At 32.6% G+C, this 18257-nt stretch overlaps 1 protein-coding gene across 1 annotated transcript in view; it reads right to left on the bottom strand.

Annotated features, from left to right (window-relative positions):
* The window catches only part of LOC129218040 (syntaxin-binding protein 5-like), a 215511-nt gene that overhangs the window by 77185 nt on the left and 120069 nt on the right, over nt 1–18257 (bottom strand). The window contains exons 13-17 of the mRNA XM_054852219.1: nt 17564–17631; nt 17426–17466; nt 14485–14690; nt 12605–12733; nt 4173–4321 (exon numbers count right to left, since the gene is read on the bottom strand). Coding sequence (XP_054708194.1) covers nt 4173–4321; nt 12605–12733; nt 14485–14690; nt 17426–17466; nt 17564–17631 — 593 coding nt within the window. The remainder of the gene's footprint in view (nt 1–4172; nt 4322–12604; nt 12734–14484; nt 14691–17425; nt 17467–17563; nt 17632–18257) is intronic.

Here is an 18257-nt window from a genome sequence, read left to right as displayed (position 1 = left end):
ATGGTTGTTGCGCTACTGACACCTAAGGGCAATATTTTAAAAAAGTAAATATATTATTCGAAACTTTAACGACTCATGCAAACCTTGTCCCATTCATTACTATTTGTTAGACATTTAAGCATCAGTATATTGCATTCTCTCTATTTTTTCTTCACTTAAATTAATTAAATACAATTACTAATAGTTAAGGACCCTGAATCTGCCAACCACGAATTTTGTCTCAGTTCGGATTTTACTGCCATCATTAATTTTTAGCACAGTTGATCGCTTTTAAATTAGACCGTTAGAAAATGCATGTGAAATAATGCTACAAAGTATTCAAGAAGAAAATTTTGCTGATTTTTACTCGATTAAAAGCAAAAATTACCTAAAAAAAAAAACTGAATCGCAAGAACTAATCTGTTTAAAAGTTTGCTACTGCAGAAGTAAAACCTTTTCATGTACAAGATAAAAAATTAAACACATTTTCGATCATTTTTAAGTAAGTTCATTACATTTGATTTTCCGTCTTCTTAAAATGCTTTTTTTTAATGTGAAAAACCACTACAAAAAACATTGTATGTGTCGCACCCCTTGTATCCGCAGCATCTGCAATTTTCTAAACTTTTTGTCATAAGCACCGCTGCACTTAAGCCCGAAAATATGGTGCTACTTTATGTACTGAACAAAAGACCTTTGACTGACATTCTTCTTCACAATAAAATTAAAAACTAAATTATAAGAGGATCCCCTACAGCTATTGAAGTATACAACAAATATAACTTTAAAGTCTGCCTGAAACCTAGGACTAAACATATAGATAATTTTTAAACATGGTTATGCAGCTCAAAAACAATGGTATTTGTACTGCACTATAAAAAAAGGCTTAAAATTTAATGCACAAATAAAATTTTTCACAAGGATTAGTAAAAGTTTTTAAACTAGTCAAACCTTGATATCTCAAAAGAAAATTTTACCCTGCATTTTCCATAAAAACTCCTATATGTTTTTTATAGTTATCTCGAACTTTTCGAAACCCTTGATATGTCGATATTTTCACACAAAAGCAAGTTTCAGTTGCTGTTTTTCCTCGGAAATTTTTGAAGAACCAGTTCCAGGGACATTTGCTTGTTGTTTTTCACCGTTTTTCTGAAATTTTAAGAATAGGGGGTTCATGCAAGATAATTGGGGAGTATGAGTATCAAGGGGTGCTGTAGTCTTTTTTTATCCCAGTGTTTTCCCCTGAATCAAGATTTTTAGTGGTTTTTCTTGGGAACATGTTGCCCACTTTAAGAACAGGGGGTTGATTTTTGTTGTTTTCAGGCAAAAAGCTTCTCAATGTGCTATTCGTTGAAAATAAATTAAAAATTTTTAAGTTTGTTGAAGAAAAAAAAATCTACATTACTGATCATTTTAAAAACTTTTCCAGTACACTTTTCCCAATAATAAAAAGTCCATCAAAACATTGGGAAAAACTATGATGAAAGAAATTATTGAAAAATGAAAAATAGCTGCTTTTGAATAAGGAGACTTCCTAACAATCCAATTTCTAGTAACCAGTGAAAAAATTGAATCCATGGAAAAAAGGATGTAAATAAATTTCACATCTTGTAAAATATTGAAGCATAACTTTTTAATCATTATGCAAAGGTGTCACATTGTATATAGATATTTAAATAAAATCTTTGTTTTGAATACCTTTTTAAATCTCTAATTTGCGTCCGCTAGCAGCTGTATGGAAACCTTCTTTTGCATAATTTCCTTATCTTGAATTTGAACTATACTGCTTACTTGTTCTCAATGCCTTTTAAACTCTCTTCCATCTTTTTCATTTCATTTTGGTTTTCTTGAAGTATCCTTTCTTTATCTTCCCCCCCCCCCTTTCCTTTTCGATACATTTTTGTAACTTTTATTGGCATTTCTGTGAAGGACTAAAAGCCTCTTTCAATATCTGCACTACCATGTGAAATATATAAACAAATCTTCACCACTTTCTGTACAATTGAATACTTAGTTTCACCAGGACCATTTTTTAGCTCAAATATGAAAAAGAAAAGACTCCAGAAAAGAACTCCAGAAATGAAGTATTGTAATGACCATATGTATAATGTAACCAAATATTTGTAATGAGACTCAAACACTTTCACGGTTTAACTGGGACTATTCTGAGAAAAATTGAAGGACTAAGGCATGGATAATAAGAATAGCGATTGCCCACAGCCAATGGCTAATGTGACTCATGGTGAATTCCAGGAAAAAGGCGACATGACACCTGAATTTTAAAACTTAATATTCTGCCACTTGTCATCTACCATTTTCTTCAGAAATAAATGAACTTCTTGAATCTTAACCTGTTTTTTAAATAGTTTGATGACTTTTAGAAAATCAAGGGTAAAATCAAGTTTTCTCTTTGTATTTTTACAGTGCAAAAAATCTCTTACATCTGTTACACATGGTGATTTCAATACTTGTTATCAGCACATGATATTTAGGTTAAGTTTTATCTTTTGAATGTCTAGTTAAACTTTTTTGGTAAGTAATTTAATTTTTTTTTTCAACCAAGAAATAGATCCATTATTAAGGCAACAATTTGATGTCCTTCCATTACCAAAATACTACATTTCAGTTAGTTCACCAAGAACCTATTGAGTATAGAAACAAATGCTTTTTTATGCAAAGCAGAATTATGCCCATCATCAAGGAGGCATAGTTATAATTTTTATGGATATTAAATTCATATGGTTTTTAATGGTAACGGAAGAACAAAAAAATTCAGTAACAGAAGGACAATTAACTATAAGCTAATACAGGCTAAAATTTTAGAATGCTAGTAAAAAACAAACCATTGTATGAAGTTAGTAGTCACATTTAAAACATATATTAGTATTATTTGTACAAAAATTATGTGTGCTTAAAAAAATTATTTTTTTTAATTTTTGTTTTAAATGTTTTGTGATTTTATTTCTTCTATTGTATGTGATGAAAATCATGAAAACTACACTTTAAAACTCCTAAGCATGTGAAAATTATTTTGGTATGACATGTTTGTGATATGACAAGCCAATTCAAGCAGAAACATATGCTTAAAAACTTGAAATTTATATTGGAACACTACAATATTGAAACTGCTAGGACTGTTGAGAGCATTGATTTAACCGATAAACGTAACGTGAAAAGATCAGTAAATTCATAAATCAACTTTCAGAAAGATGGAGAAAAAAGGATCCAAAAAGATCCATTCTTATCCTGACACAAAATATGATGCACTACTTGAATCCTGTAACTAGTTATGTTATTGAATATAGAAAGTACTTCAACATATCAAAGGAGATTTCACTTTAAAGTCAACAGACTCTCAGTTATGAATAATGTTAAAAATGAAGATACTTCTGAATCAAAATCACCAAATTATAATAAAATGCCAAAGGATTCATTAATGTTTGGACAAGTTTTGTTAGCTGGATGGAAGGGAAAGAAATTAACAAAGAGCAATGTTGGACACGTACTTCATATAGAAGATGAAGGAATAGAAATAACCTGTTTGAGAATGCATAATAATGTGGAAATGGTCTTTCTGTTTGCTGTGAAAGAAGATACATGTTCTATGGATTATGATAAAATTATTGAGTATTTAAAGAATTCAGAATTGTTACAGATGGCTCAGGCATTAGATATCATTGTTTCAGACTGCTGCATAAGCTAAATAAATGTCTGTAAGCTGAAATGTTCCAAGTTTTAATTGTTTCTTGTCCTTCTGTTACCCTTAACAAACACATAATTTATATACTTAAAATAATTATTTTTTAAAACTATAAATGGAATTGTAATGACCAAACACTCTTGCATGTGTTCAAATTTTTAGAATTTTCCCTTTTATAGTTTAGCTCAATTTTTGGGACATGACAGCATGAAAATCATGTTGCAAAAATGTCCTTCTGTTACCGTTTTTTAAATATGATTAAAAAAAAAAAGTTACTAACAAAAATTCTTGGCTTTGGCTTTTTTAGCAACTTATTACGATGTGTATAAAAGTCTATGCATCAGTTTTTGAAAAAATATGCATTTTGATATGCTCACACACAGAAATGCATCGATTTTTTTGTAAAACTGTCCTTCTGTTACCGCTAGAATTCACCTCATATATCTTACTTAATTCTATACAGTCAAAAGAATTCATTTTATTCAATACTTACAAACCAATAGCAGGATTTACCGTCAAAGCTGTTATATGAAGAGGTGTTTCTCGATTTAAAACCGGAGTTAGGCACACTAATTCTGCTTGAAATCCAGGATTGCGCTTTAAAATACCAGTTTTAACTTTCAATGGTATATAACTGCTCACCTAAGAAAGAATAAGTTGAAAACAAGTCATTACTGAAATAAATAGTTTCTACTTACAGTTACAAAAAAATTACACTCAAATGTGATTAAAATTTAATAAAACGTTCAAAATTTACCTATATTTTAATAAAATATTTCAAGTTCATACTGTCTTCACAATTTTTTAGAGTTTTAAGAATACCGATAGCAAGTTTTGAGAATGCTCTAGCACAAGACCAAAACACCAGTCTGACATATTATCAGGCGATATGCCAACTGTAAGGGCAACTAATAATTGTTTCAACTAAGGGACAAATTCATATATAGTAGATGCGTTCTCAACTTACTTTTCGACCCGGTAAATCCCCGCTTTGGCTCCACAAAAAACCCGATTGAAAAATTCCCCGTTTCCATGTAAAAAGAGGTTCTCCCATTGTACCAGAAAAAGTAGTTTTTACCCAGCATCCTTAGCGGCTAGTAGACGAACTTGTTTCGCGTAATGCGTTCTGGGTAAAAACACTGCTTTCAATCCAGAAGCTAGCAGGAGCAGAAAAAATCCACATTTTCCCTGCAAATAACTAGAATGCGGTGAAAAGCAGGTTTTTTCCGGGGTCGAAAGTGTCCATGGAAACGTCCCTAGTGTAACCTTGTTAAATCGACATGCACATTTCAGGACACTCCGGATGTCATGTTACTTTTTCAGTCCCAAACTTATAGCCTTTAATGTTAAGTGGCTCTGGATTTTATGAGTGTTCTAGTGCGAAATTCCGGTAACCACAGCAGTTCGGGTTGCTTAAACAAACTAAAATTTTTCATAACAAGTGAAATATATTCAGTAAAATAATGAATACATTAGAAAAGTTTATACACTCTATAACAAAAAAATCGACACACCAAGAAGGAGTGGTCCGATTGAGACGAAAATTGGTGCATAGGTAGACAATGCACAGAATAATAAATGATTAAATTCTCAGAACAATTGAATCATTTTTGTCAGAGTTACAGTAACAAGTTCAATAAGGTGTTGACCCGCCTCTAGCCTGGATATAAGCTGAAGCACAACTTGGTAAAGACCGATAAAGCTCCCCGAGGATTTCCTGCAGTATTTCAAGTCAAATTTGTTCCAAGTGTCGGACGAGGTTATCAACATTCCTTGCCAGATGCAATCGCCATCCCATCATATCCAAGACATGCTTGATGGGAGAGAGACCTGGTGATCTGGCAGGCAACGGAAGAGTTTGACAAGCTGGCAGACAGTTCATAGCAATTGTGCAGTATGTTATATGGTATTGTCCTGCTGAAAACCAGCCGAGGGTACTGCAAAAGGAACGGCAGGAAAACAGGTCTTAGGATGGCGTCGAAGTACTGCTCTGGAGTAAGTGTGCCTCTAATTGCGACCAAAGGGGTCCAGCTATCAAAGGATATGGCACCCCAGACCATAATGCCTTGTTGAGGGCCAGTGTGGCATGCAAAAGTGAAGCCAGGATCCCCTTCTGCCCTGGGTTTCTCCAAACATGTCTTCGATGATCGTCATGACACAGTTAGAAGCAGGATTCAGTGCTAAAGACTATACGTCTCCAGTCGGTATCATTCCAACCTGATTGAGCTATGTATCAATGTAATCTGGCTTGGCAGTGTGTAGGCGTCAGTGGCAGGTGGCGTAACGGTCGGCGCAAACGTAGATTTTGCTGTCTCAACTGTTTCAAAATGGTCATGATGAACACTGGTGTTTGGGTTGAATGTCTGATGGTTCATAGAGATGAAGAAAGTGCTGTGATGGCTGATCGGACAATCACTCTGTCATCACGATCTGTTGTGACCCTAGGTCAACCGCTACCATCCTGATGCTGAACTCTGCCATTTTCCACTCCTCCTTGCCAGCATCTTCAAATCACCGCATCACTTTGGTTCAAATGACGAGCGATTCTCCGATTTGACTAACCGCCCTCTTTCAATACAATGATATGAACTCTTTATACTCTGACAGTTGCTCGTAATGAACACGTACCACGCGGCGAGGCATTTTTAAGTTCTTGAAAGGTAATATGAATCGCAATCAAACCGAAAGTTTTAACAACTGTTGAAAAACTGCTCTTTACATAGATCTGCTGGATGTGCAGTTTCGATACGCTGGAAATCAAACTATTCTTTCATTGGACACCAAATTTTAATCATTTGCATATCTGGTCAAAACACTCATTCATACAAAATTTCAAAGCAATCGGATGATTGCTTCTTAGTGCGTCGAATTTTTTTGTTATAGAGTGTAGTTAGAATTTCTAGTAAGTGATAAGATACTTGTGCATACATGCATTCCACCTGAAGAATGGCAGAGTAAGTACGTTAAGGTGTTGAAAAAAAAAAGAAATTGAAAATTGATTTTTCAAGTTGCACACCCTCTCATATTTTTCCTTGTATGTCCAAACCTTTTTTTAAAAAATTTCATGTAATTTGAACAATGGCAACCCGTGCTGACTTGCGCCTGAAAATGTGAACCAGCACTGCTTGCTATGGCGAATCAAAAAAGAAAAAAATTTTGGAAGTTTGAAATTTCATGTTGATATGACATTGCCCCTATAGCCACATATATACCACAAGGGCTGCGCCTTCCCTGTATGCGAGGTCGTGCGACGCACGACTGCACTAGAGCCAAAAAGGCGCCAAGCTGTACAGATCCAAAATGCTTCAAATGAAGGGAAAAAAACTCTAATCAAAAAAGTAAAATTGAATTCTTCATTTTGTTGTATGTTTGTGTGTTTTTTGCGGCAGTGAAATTATACTGCTTATTCAAACAATTAATCCGTCTCGCTGCAAATCTAAAAGGTAAAATTATTGTCTTCTCATGTCCAAACATGCTATTCAAAAGCGCAATATTTTGCACTCAAAAGAAGTGACTTTAATGCATACATTAGCATTCTCCTTCCTTAATGTGGAGCAATGAAATCTATTTCGATATGTCTATAGTACACAAGGTTGAGCATACAAGGAGCAAGAGATGTTATTCCCCATTTTGGTTCTTGCGGTGGAGATCTTTTATTATAATTTGTGCAATTATAGTCTTTTTGTGATTTTTAATTTGTGGTAATTCCACTAATTCGTGTTATCAGCCATAAACAAAATATGGAAAGCATATTTGCATATTACAGTGAAATTTCGGTAAGTCGAACTTCGATGAGCCAAAAACTTCAATAAGTCAAAGTGAATCTTTATTCCTGTCTAACTCAATAAGGAGTTAATATTATTTTTTTTTTAAATAAGCTGAATTTTGTTTAGAGGAAATATTCAAATAGCCGAATTTTATTTCATGACTGTCATCAGTTTTCTTGCTAAAGTAATTCTATAAGTCAAAAAATCAGGATTTTTTTCTTTTTTTTTTACTCTCCAAAAAGTATAAACAAAAAGAAAGAAATCAGCGCCACTGCATTGCATCAAAAGACGTCTAGACAAAGTGGATGTAATAAATCACTGAAACCGATCATTTACACATAATTTAGCAAGTTTTATTTTCTTTTTGTTTTAAATTACTGTTTACCTCATTTTTTTCAGTAGAAAAGAAAAACCTGCACATATAAAATTAGTGCAGCCCGAAAATGTAATGGAAAAAATTACAAGGAGGGGTGCTTACATTCAGGATTATGGAAAATTCCTCTTTTAGCGTAAAAGGGAGGTAGGAGGATTACTGGACGGGAGAGCTATTTTTGCAGTACTCTACAAAGCTGCTGGTCTTTTTAAAACTGGCTTTTTTCTTTCATTTTTACAAAAAAGCAAATGTTTCTGCTGCCATTACATTGATTCTTGAACGGTTGAGATAGAATTTCAAAATAAGCTAAGAGAAAATTAAAAATTTTAAGCTACAAAGAAAAGTTGAGTTAATTCAATTATGGCGTAGCAAGGAAGAATGAAATTGCATTGAAGTTTGATGTGTCTCCAAATTCTCAACAATTTTAAAAAATAGAAAAAACGTTTTGATTGGCAGTACAAGAAAAAAAAGATTGCGTAGGAAAAACAGCAGATGTATTGCGTGTTTTTATAGAGCCGCTTAATAGCACTATGAGATTATAAATAAAGTTGATTGCAAAATAGCAGTTATATTATAGGTCAAGAAATCATTCATACCAATGTATCACTTCATTTTGTAATATTTTGCTAAACTTACCTGATCTATTTGGTAGATTGAGAATGCTTGACCTTCGACACTTAAACGACTAGAGTGTTTCATGCACTGTTCTTATAGTAGAACTTTTATTGTAGTTAATTACCTTAATTTAAGTCAAGCAATATAAAACTATTAAACTGTCTCAGAATTTATTTCTTTAGTGTTTACTTTAAAAGGAGTAAGCTAAAATTGGGAAATAGGTACAAACTTTTGGGTTTAATTCAGGAATAAATTTCGCCCCTCGGTATAAATTGATACCTAAAATTTTAACCATATACTTTGTGATTATTACATGATTTTATAAAGCGGCTGATTTTATAAACGGGCATGCCTACACTGTTAAAACTACAGGTTGCACTCGGCACCTTTCAGGGGTGAAACGCTTGTTCACCAGCGGCACCTAATACGGAGCCGAAATTGCACCTCTAACTAGGGTGAAAAACAGGCGCCTTTTAAAAATAGGCAGCCGGGGTGAAAAGAATGAACCTTCGGAGAGAGAAATGGCACCCTTACTGTAGATCCTCCTCCCCCCCTCCCCTGTATTGTGTGCGTTTTTGAATACAGTTGTGTATATTTTTTTAAATAGTTTTGTTTTCATTCATGATAGTCTACATTTTGCACACTTTTCACATTGCATGAATTCAGTACTGGAAATGATTAAAACTTGTAATTACAGCATTTGATCATATTCCAGAGTTTTCAACATAGTTAAGAAGTGCTCATTGCTTTAATTCATCTGATCGTTCTCTACATCAGTGTTTCTCAACCTCTTTTGACCCACGGGTCAGAAAAGCACATGAAAAACATTGCGGACCTGTGAAATTTTTATCCTTTTCTTAAAAATAAATAATATAAATAATAATAATTATAATAACTATCGGGGTGGTAAAAAAACTTGTGAAAACATTCTGCGTACTGATGAGTTTTTTTTTACGAAGCAATATTAAAAATGAATAAAACAATAAATATCTACAGACTTTATTTGGTATCAAAGAGTTGTCACAAATATATTTAAAGTTAAAGATGAGTAATTATTTGAATAATCATAGTTAAGTTAATGATCATTTGTGAGAAATAACCGCACCGAAAGCAAAGTGTAGAGGTACTTCTGAATTATTTACATGAAGAGCCAAAAATATTCTGGGATATTAAAGTTACGGAAAAACAAAGTAGTTTCTCAAACGTTCAAAATTTCAATCAAAATAACAATAAAATAAAATGTGCATGAAATTTTTCGACAGTTTAAAAATTTAAAGAAATTCCTAATGCTATCGAAATATTAACGGCTTACAGGAAATGATTCAAACACTTGAACGAAAAAGCAAAAGAAAAAGCAAGACGGAGAGAGATTTCTTTTATTTTTTGCGCTCGCTGTTGTGTAGTAATCTAGGAAGCACAAGAATATTTAGGTTCTCACTTGTTGATTATTGAGAATCTTACTGCGGTTATTATTTTGGTGATTAAATGTTGCTTATCGAGTGCTCAAGAAAATAATGATATATATATATATATATTTAGTAGCGTTTTGAATTATGGAAATTTCACGACACTAACGGTACTAAGGTATCGTAACGGACTAACGGTAACTGAAAAGCATTAAACGTACTTTTAACTATGTTTGAAAGCCCTAAAAGCTACAAAGTGATCAAAAGTTGTACTTACTTGTTATTTTAAAGAATTATCCTAGAAAAGTTGGGATTTAATCCAATAGTGTATTTCATTCAATGTGAAAGACATAGAAGCCACGCATAGATGCAACCTATCATTCATCCGCCATATTGAAGTGGTTGAATGGTGAATGTATGCTGGAAGCGCATGCGCCAGCAAGTCATTTTGCGATTGCTTGCTGTTTTGGCACCCCTGTCTACGATTGTCTGCTGTTTTCGCACCCCTGCTCAACTTCCTGGCTAGTATTGCACCCTTGGGCACCATGCTTTCACCTTAGGGAGAATATATTCACTCGTATGGAACCTCTGGTTATAACAGTGTACATTTAAAAAAAATGAAAGGTTTTGAAATTTAAATACTTTAAAAAACGAAATGAATTATGTCATTTATTTTTGTTTTAAGAATTTCAAAATAAAGTTGTTATTTTAACTAAACATGAGGTTTTTTTTACACAAGGCTATTAAAATATTGGTGTATTGCAGTTCGGTTAACAGAATTGGAGAGTTAAGATTCAATATGGTCTGAGAGTTTACTACATGTTTTGTAACGTTTAACATTATATTTTCTTCTTTGCCCTAAACTGCATTGTATACCATCAAGCACTTTTCTGACATCCATTGAAGAGGCAAGTTCGATGCTGAGACTTCCTCATCTTCTGAGACCAATTCCTTCCCTTCTTGGTGCTTCTTTATCAATTTTTTACAAAGGATGTCCAAAATTTTTATTTTATAGAACGGCGAGAGTGATTTTATTAAAGGATGGTTTTAACATGTTTTGGTATTGCAATGATTCTGTTCTTCCAGATCTAATTTTAAAAAGCCACTGATTCTATAATCCAGTGATTTTATTAGTGGCTGACACTGTACCAAATTGCTCAGCTTATACGTGAGCATATGCAATAAGAATTTTTATGAAAGTGTATTAACTTCCTGAAATGCTCATTATGGTGATGATTTGATAAGTGTCCGTGAAAATGAAATTTTCAATCGAGATCCAAAATTCTGCATTTAAGAAACTAGTAAAACTACTGTGTTGATTCCATAAAAGCCTGATTTATACTAATATGCTGTTTCTACTTTTAATCGAAAAGGGTTCAAAGAAGGGCTAACTAAGCAAGTAAAGGCACTTTCAGATTTAGATTATGATGCCAGACTTAAAAATCTTAATATATATAGCCTGGAGGGACAGAGTCAGAAGGGATATGATTCAGTTGTTTAAATTTATCAAAAATGAAAGAAGTTAATGGATTAAATTTTTGCGTGGATAGCAGGACAAAGGATCATAGTTTTAAGCTATTCAAATCTCAGGCTAATCTAGAAATTAGGAAAAATAACTACTTTAGTAGGGTTGTAGGCAATTGGAACAGCTTACCAGAAAAGATTGTAGTAAGCAAGAGGGTTGTTAGGTTTAAAAGGGCCATTGATCTTGATTGGGGACTAATAAATTGATTAGGGTCAGCAGAGCTGGGCCCAGAGAATGTTGCTTGTTGTCCCATATGTACCTGTATTTGTATTAATTAAAAAGTAAAAATAGTTTGGGTCTATAACATTTGTGTGTGTGTGTTTTTTTCCCCTACAAAAAACATCAGCATTATAATAGGACCAATGGGTCAAATTTTTTTCTATGTTAATATTGGCTGCTGATGCTGGTTCGGATGACTACTTTTTATACAATTGGAGCCAATGCATTGAAAGAGCTCTAATAACTTTGAACAGTTCAAGTAAGCTCAAATTTTCTCTGTAACTTTGATGTATTTGTGGTACCATGAACAGCTAGCATTTTATTCTACTTATGACAATAATGAAACATATTTGGAAGAAAGCCATGATAGCCTATGGCATTTGTATATAAATTTAAAACTGGGCTTTATTAAACGACCAATTTTGAAAGCTTTGATAGTTAGTATATTAGAAATTTAAAAAAAAGTAAAGAATTGCTGATTATTACAAATTTATACAGAAACACGCTACACACTTAAGAATAATGAAAATGGCCGAGAGAAAACAAACAAGTACACCCAAACCTGTTTTTATGCGGTGGATAGGGACCGCATAAAAAAATCCACATTAAAAAAATTGTTTGAAACTTCCCAAGTAGCTTTAAAAAGTTAGTTTCGCAACATAGTTAAAAAATATATTTTTTATGAGGTGGATAGGGACCCCATAAAAAAAAGTCTCACATAGAAAATAACCCAAAAACTTAAAAAATTGTGATATTTAAGCGAAATAAAAAAAACCAAGTGATGATAATTTTGCTGAGCACAAGCACAAAATTTCTTGAATAAGGAAATTTTTGGGAGATCACAGTGACTTCCCGTTGGGATGCCTACATTGTCACTTGCAGATACTATCTCGCACTCGTTTTAAAAAGTAATTTCGTCAATTGAATCCCAATCTGTATTAAATTTTAATATATTGCACAAAAAAAAAACACAGAAAAATAGACCGCATAAAAACATGTTTGGGTGCATTTAAATATTACCATTTTAGCACTATCTAAATGAGATGTCCCACACTGACTGTCAGTTCTGCTCAAAATATGAGCATTTGAGTCACTATCTTGATTTTCTCCTTCATCTTCATTTTCATAAAATACAGGGATTTCTAAAACCTAAAAATAGAATGTACCATGATTTTAAAAAAATGCACAATGAAAATTTTAGGATATTTGCTTTTTGTATATCAACATAAGAATACACACAAATTTTTGCGCAAAAGAGCTAATTCTTCTGAAAAAAAAATTATGTTTGATAAATTTATCTTTTCAAATTCATATATAAGATAGGTGGTGATCAAAGGTAAAAAATTTGCATTTGTCTATTTTATTTATCAGAACTCCACTTTCAGTTTTTATTTGAGCTTTTATTTTGGCTAACCAGAAATATTCATCTTACTACTGCATTATTCTAGGAATCAATTACTACTGCCAGTTTGCCACTGGTTGTTAAATCTGAAAACAGAATATGCCTTATACTTAATTCTTGTTTTCTTAAAATACATTTGCATCCTAAAAATGTTACGCAGCTTGTTTACACATGCATTTCCATATTTCTTTTGAAAATAACATCTAAGTGCTGCATCCTAGATAATCGATAACTTTTATTATCATTTAACTATTATTAACTTTTATTTACCATTATTCCGGAAAATTAATACTTACAGTAACATAGAATGACATTATAAGTCATTGTTAATCCTTTTTATATGAATGGTAAGTATATAAATTCAAATGAAAAATTAACTTCTGTGGCACAATGCTTAAAATACAAATTTAAATAAGTAAATAATTTTTGGAAAAGAACTACAACTTATGAACAAGTTATAAATAATCTTCAAATCTGTGTTGACATTATTTGATGCACTCTCCCAAAGAATGAAAAGAAACTTTTGGCCTGCGAAACCTTTGAAAAAAATATATATATATAATAGGTGTGGAACTCCCTATGTCATGGAGAACTCACTTCTGGCATGAGTCTGCTACATGACATGTCAAGATTTGAGTAGTTTTCCATTCTGATGTCAATTCAGATGATTCAACCACACAGAAAATTATCATTCTGTGGTAATTTTTGGGAGTCCACTTCTCACTTTATTTCTGTATTATATTCAGAGCAAAATAAATTTGTTGGCAAAATCTGAACTTCCCACCAAACTTAAAATCGTTTCACTATCCACTCCACTATCAATATTTTAACTCCAATTGTACATACATTTCTAAGCAAATGGCAACAAGATTTAAAACTTCTGTTTTTTTTTTTTTTTAATACCAGAATCAGCATTTTCTTTTACCGCAAAAATAATTTCTTAGACGAGTACCTCTATGGTAGATGTCAAGGCTTAATGCAGCTGTCTCTCAGAACTTTTCCCATAATGCTTTCAAAAACATCTACAGTAGTTGTAGCTTCTGTCAATTTGTAGATCACATACTAAGAAAAAATTTGAAATACTTGGATCTGAGATAAACTGAATTCTAGCACTTCAATATTTTGTTCCCACTGAAAATGTGCAGCTGGAATTGATGTATTTCATCACTACTGATTGATGAAAATGCTGCATACTAAAACAATTGTCAAAAAATTTTACCTTAACTATACATATCAGTCAAGCATAGCATGATTTATCATTGTTTTGAAGACTTAGCAGATATCACACACATTATTAATTGAACTCTTTTAAATGTACACAATTATCTCCATTTAGTATTTATAGTGTTCTACACACCACTAAATTCATATTAACTCTTAAGTTTTATGTATTTAATGCATTATATTAACTTCTGAACATGAGAACAAAGAGATACAAGAGCGCATAAAGATCAATTATTCATTCAATCTTGCAGTCATTACTGTCATAAAAACTTACAGTAAGGTCAGTTGAAGATTCACTTTGTTGATATTTAAATGCAATAACATGAGAACTAGCATCAGCTAGACATAAAGTTCGACAGTCTGTAGAGAAAGCTATGTGTTCAATTGCAAACGGATCTTCATCAAGATTATTGGATGATTGTTGTTTTGGCTTTTCAAACAATCTTGATATCTTCAGTTTGTACAAAATTTGAAGAGAAACTATAAAAGAAGAAAAAGTTTGACTTCACATCTTATACCATACAAGAAACCAAATTACATTCTTTTTCAAAAGTTGCTTCAGGTTACAAAAATACATTCACATAAGCAAAACATTAAATGGTCTTTATACTAAGGAGAGTTAAACTTTTTTAGTATAAGTACCTCTTATACAGTAGCACAGTCAGAGGAAAGGTTTTGGGGGTTGAAACTCATCTAAGAAATCTTGGTTTCAGCACTAATTGCCAATTATAATGTGGAAGTGAAAATATACTATCAGCCCTGCTTGATAGGGCAAGGAATAAACAAATACTGAACTCATACGAATAAATCCTTCTGGAACGGAATACTTCCTCATAGATGCATTGTTAAAGATCCCTGCTTAATTGAATTATTTCCTCGGCTAATTGAATAAGATTGCTCGGCTTTCCTAAAAATTCAGCAGAGAAAATTTTTGAATAATCTAAAAATAAATTAAGTACGAACAATTGCTAACATAAAAATATAAAATAATATTCTCTGTCAACGACGGGGAAGAAAAACAACATTCACCTTTCATCAAAACATTTCCACTATTCTATTTAATTTCTTTTGTCATTGCCATTGCAAAAAAAAAAAAAATAAATAAATAGCACAGAGGATAATCAAGTTAAATAACAAAGAAATATAAACATTGCAGATGATAACCACGGCAGATGAAGAGAGAAGAAAAGAAGTTAAAAAAGCATTCTCAAAAGACCTTCCACAAGCAATTCATTCCGATGGACTTTTTCAAAAAATAATATAATGTAAAAAGGTGCCATAACAAAGATTTTATAACTCAAGTTGTAATTTCATTTTTTTTATAATTTTCATAAGCACTTACAGTACAGTGCTAAGCAATATAATTGGGACAAACATATTTTTTAAGAAAATTGTTCCTTTTTCAGAGATTTTCTGCCTCAAACCAGTTTCAACTGCATTTTCGTAGGACGCATGACTGCCCTGGACTAATTTAAACTGATTTGACTACATAATCATGATATGTTAAAAATTTTCTCTTCAGTTGCTATAAAAAAGTGGTCGATTGTGTGAATTGTCTGCTTCTGACATGAATTTAAAAAATGGATATCACTCCAAGGAAAAGGACTTGAATTGTTACCTTTAATCAGCATATATTTCTATGATTGTGAGGAATATTGCTGTAACAGTTGGTTTTGGAAAATTCAGCATTTCTAAGATTTTCAATCAGCAAAAGTATTTTGTGAGTAAAGTGCATGCTTGAAAAAGAAGTACAAATTTTTAGAGAGAATTTTTAGCTACTAGTATGAGCATGGGCTCCTCGAAAATTTGACGAAAACTTATTGAATCTGAGATATTTGTAAGAACACCAATCAAAAAAAGTTATTAACACCTGCCATTAAAAGATAGCATTTTGACTGGATCAAGAAATATCAATTCTGGACTGCAAGAAGGTTGTATTCAAAAGGCATTTTATTATGCAAGGGTTCCGACCAAGGTTTGTCAAGCGAAGTAGTGGAGAACTCATCAGGGAAAAACATCTTATTCAAACAGTTAAACACACCCAGGAAAAATGTTTGAGGTTATTTTACTTTTGGAGGACCTGGAAGTACTTGTTGAAGGGAAGATGAACTCTAAAAAATACATTTCTAATAATAGAAAGATGAAGTGGTGCATATGATGCAAACGTTCGCAGGTGGTGTTGGCATTTCTCGACAAGGTCTTACAAAAACAAAAATTCAAAACCAGAAATGAACGGTTTTGGATTGGCCTTGAAGCTTTCCTGTTGTAAACCTTATAAAAATTTGTAGAGCATTATAAACAGATGCGTGAGTAAAATGGACTAATCAACAAAGAAAACAAATACAAATGTGATGACCATCAGCAACAGGCTCATGGCCCAGCTAGGCTGGTCCTAGACAATTTATTAGTCCCGAATGAAGATCAATGGCTTAAAGCTATCCTCCCCCTTGCTCATTACCACCTCTTCCGGTAAGCTGTTCCAAGTGCCCACAACCCTACTAAAGCAGTAGTTTTTCCTTATTTCCAGGATAGCCTGAGATTTGAATAGCTTAAAACAATGACCTCTTGTCCTGCTTTCCGTGCAATCATTTAATCCATTAACATCTTTCATTTTGATAAATTTATATAACTGAATCATGTTCCCTCTGACTCTCCTTTGTTCCAGGCTATACATATTAAGCCTATTAAGTCTAGTATCATAATCTAAATCTGAAAGTCCCCTTACTAGTCTAGTTACCCTTCATTGAACCCTTTCCGATACATTAATATCTTTCTTAAGATAAGGAGACCAAAATTGAACAGCATACTTCAAATGAGGTCTTACCAAACTTCTATATAAGGGCAGAAGAACTTCTTTAGATTTGTTTGAAATAGATCTATTGATAAACCCAAGCATCTTATTGGCTTTGTTACTAGCTATACTGCACTGTTGACTAAACTTTAAATATCCTGACTTATTAAGATACCCAGATCAATAACATTTTCTGCCTGACTAATGATTGAACCCCACAAACGATAACTCGTATGCTTATTTCCATGAACAGTTTCCAGGAACAACTGGAAACCCGGAAACACGTGTATACAGTAATCCGTTTATTTATGCTAAACAACGTTGGATATTTCCTGTTATAAATTTGTTTATGATTTATTCAAAAACATTGAACATTTTTACATTCTTATAGAAAAAATATCATAGCTTTCATGAATAAACTAACCTGCTGAGGCATCCCAAAATTTCAGAGAACCATCTGCATGCCTAAACAAACAAAAAAAATCATCATTTAACCAAATAAAGACATTTTACACTACCCCATTAAGAGCAATTAATAAAAAAAATATTTTTTAGAAATTACCCGGTAATTATAACTTCAGGATAGCTCAAAGTGGAAACTCCCCACCCACCTCCATCAATCGGCCACTCCTATTATTTGAAAGAAAAGTAAAACCTAATTGACTACATATTAACAAACTTTTTATGAATAGATAATAATGAAACTTACAAAAGTGTACAAGAGCACAAATATTAAAAATAGAAAACCATATACCATTAAAAAAAATCAAAATTTGTCTGACATGCTTGTCAGGGCATGCAATGGAATGCACTGTACTCCACTCAATTGACCCCAAAGCAGAAACAAAAGAAAAATGGAGTAAGCAAGATATTCCCATTTAACCTCCAAGACCTCTATTTTTGCAACCGATAGTCCTAGATGCATACTTCTAATTGCAAAAATGTTTCAAATCAGATGCAGAGTTAAGATATTGAGCAGGGTTCATACTCAACTTTTAAAATTAAAAGTAATGAGTTTTTTAAAGAGTTTTGCAGGAGTTCATTTTACCTTTTAAGGACTAGTTTCTTGTTTAAAGATGCATTTTTTAAGACGTATTTCAGAAAGAAATATGTAAAAATAAATAATACACGTAACTCATGTATTATTTATTTTTGCTTCCATACAATGCATTGAATGCACAAACATACTAAATTTATAGTAAAATATGCATTTAGAGCTTCTTATACTTTTGCCGACTCGGAATCAAATTCAAATA

Source organism: Uloborus diversus, chromosome 3 (assembly GCF_026930045.1).
Source record: "Uloborus diversus isolate 005 chromosome 3, Udiv.v.3.1, whole genome shotgun sequence".
Taxonomy (NCBI): Eukaryota; Metazoa; Arthropoda; class Arachnida; order Araneae; family Uloboridae; genus Uloborus; species Uloborus diversus.
The sequence above is the reverse complement of the archived record's forward strand: the minus strand, read 5'-3'. Positions and strand labels throughout refer to the sequence as shown.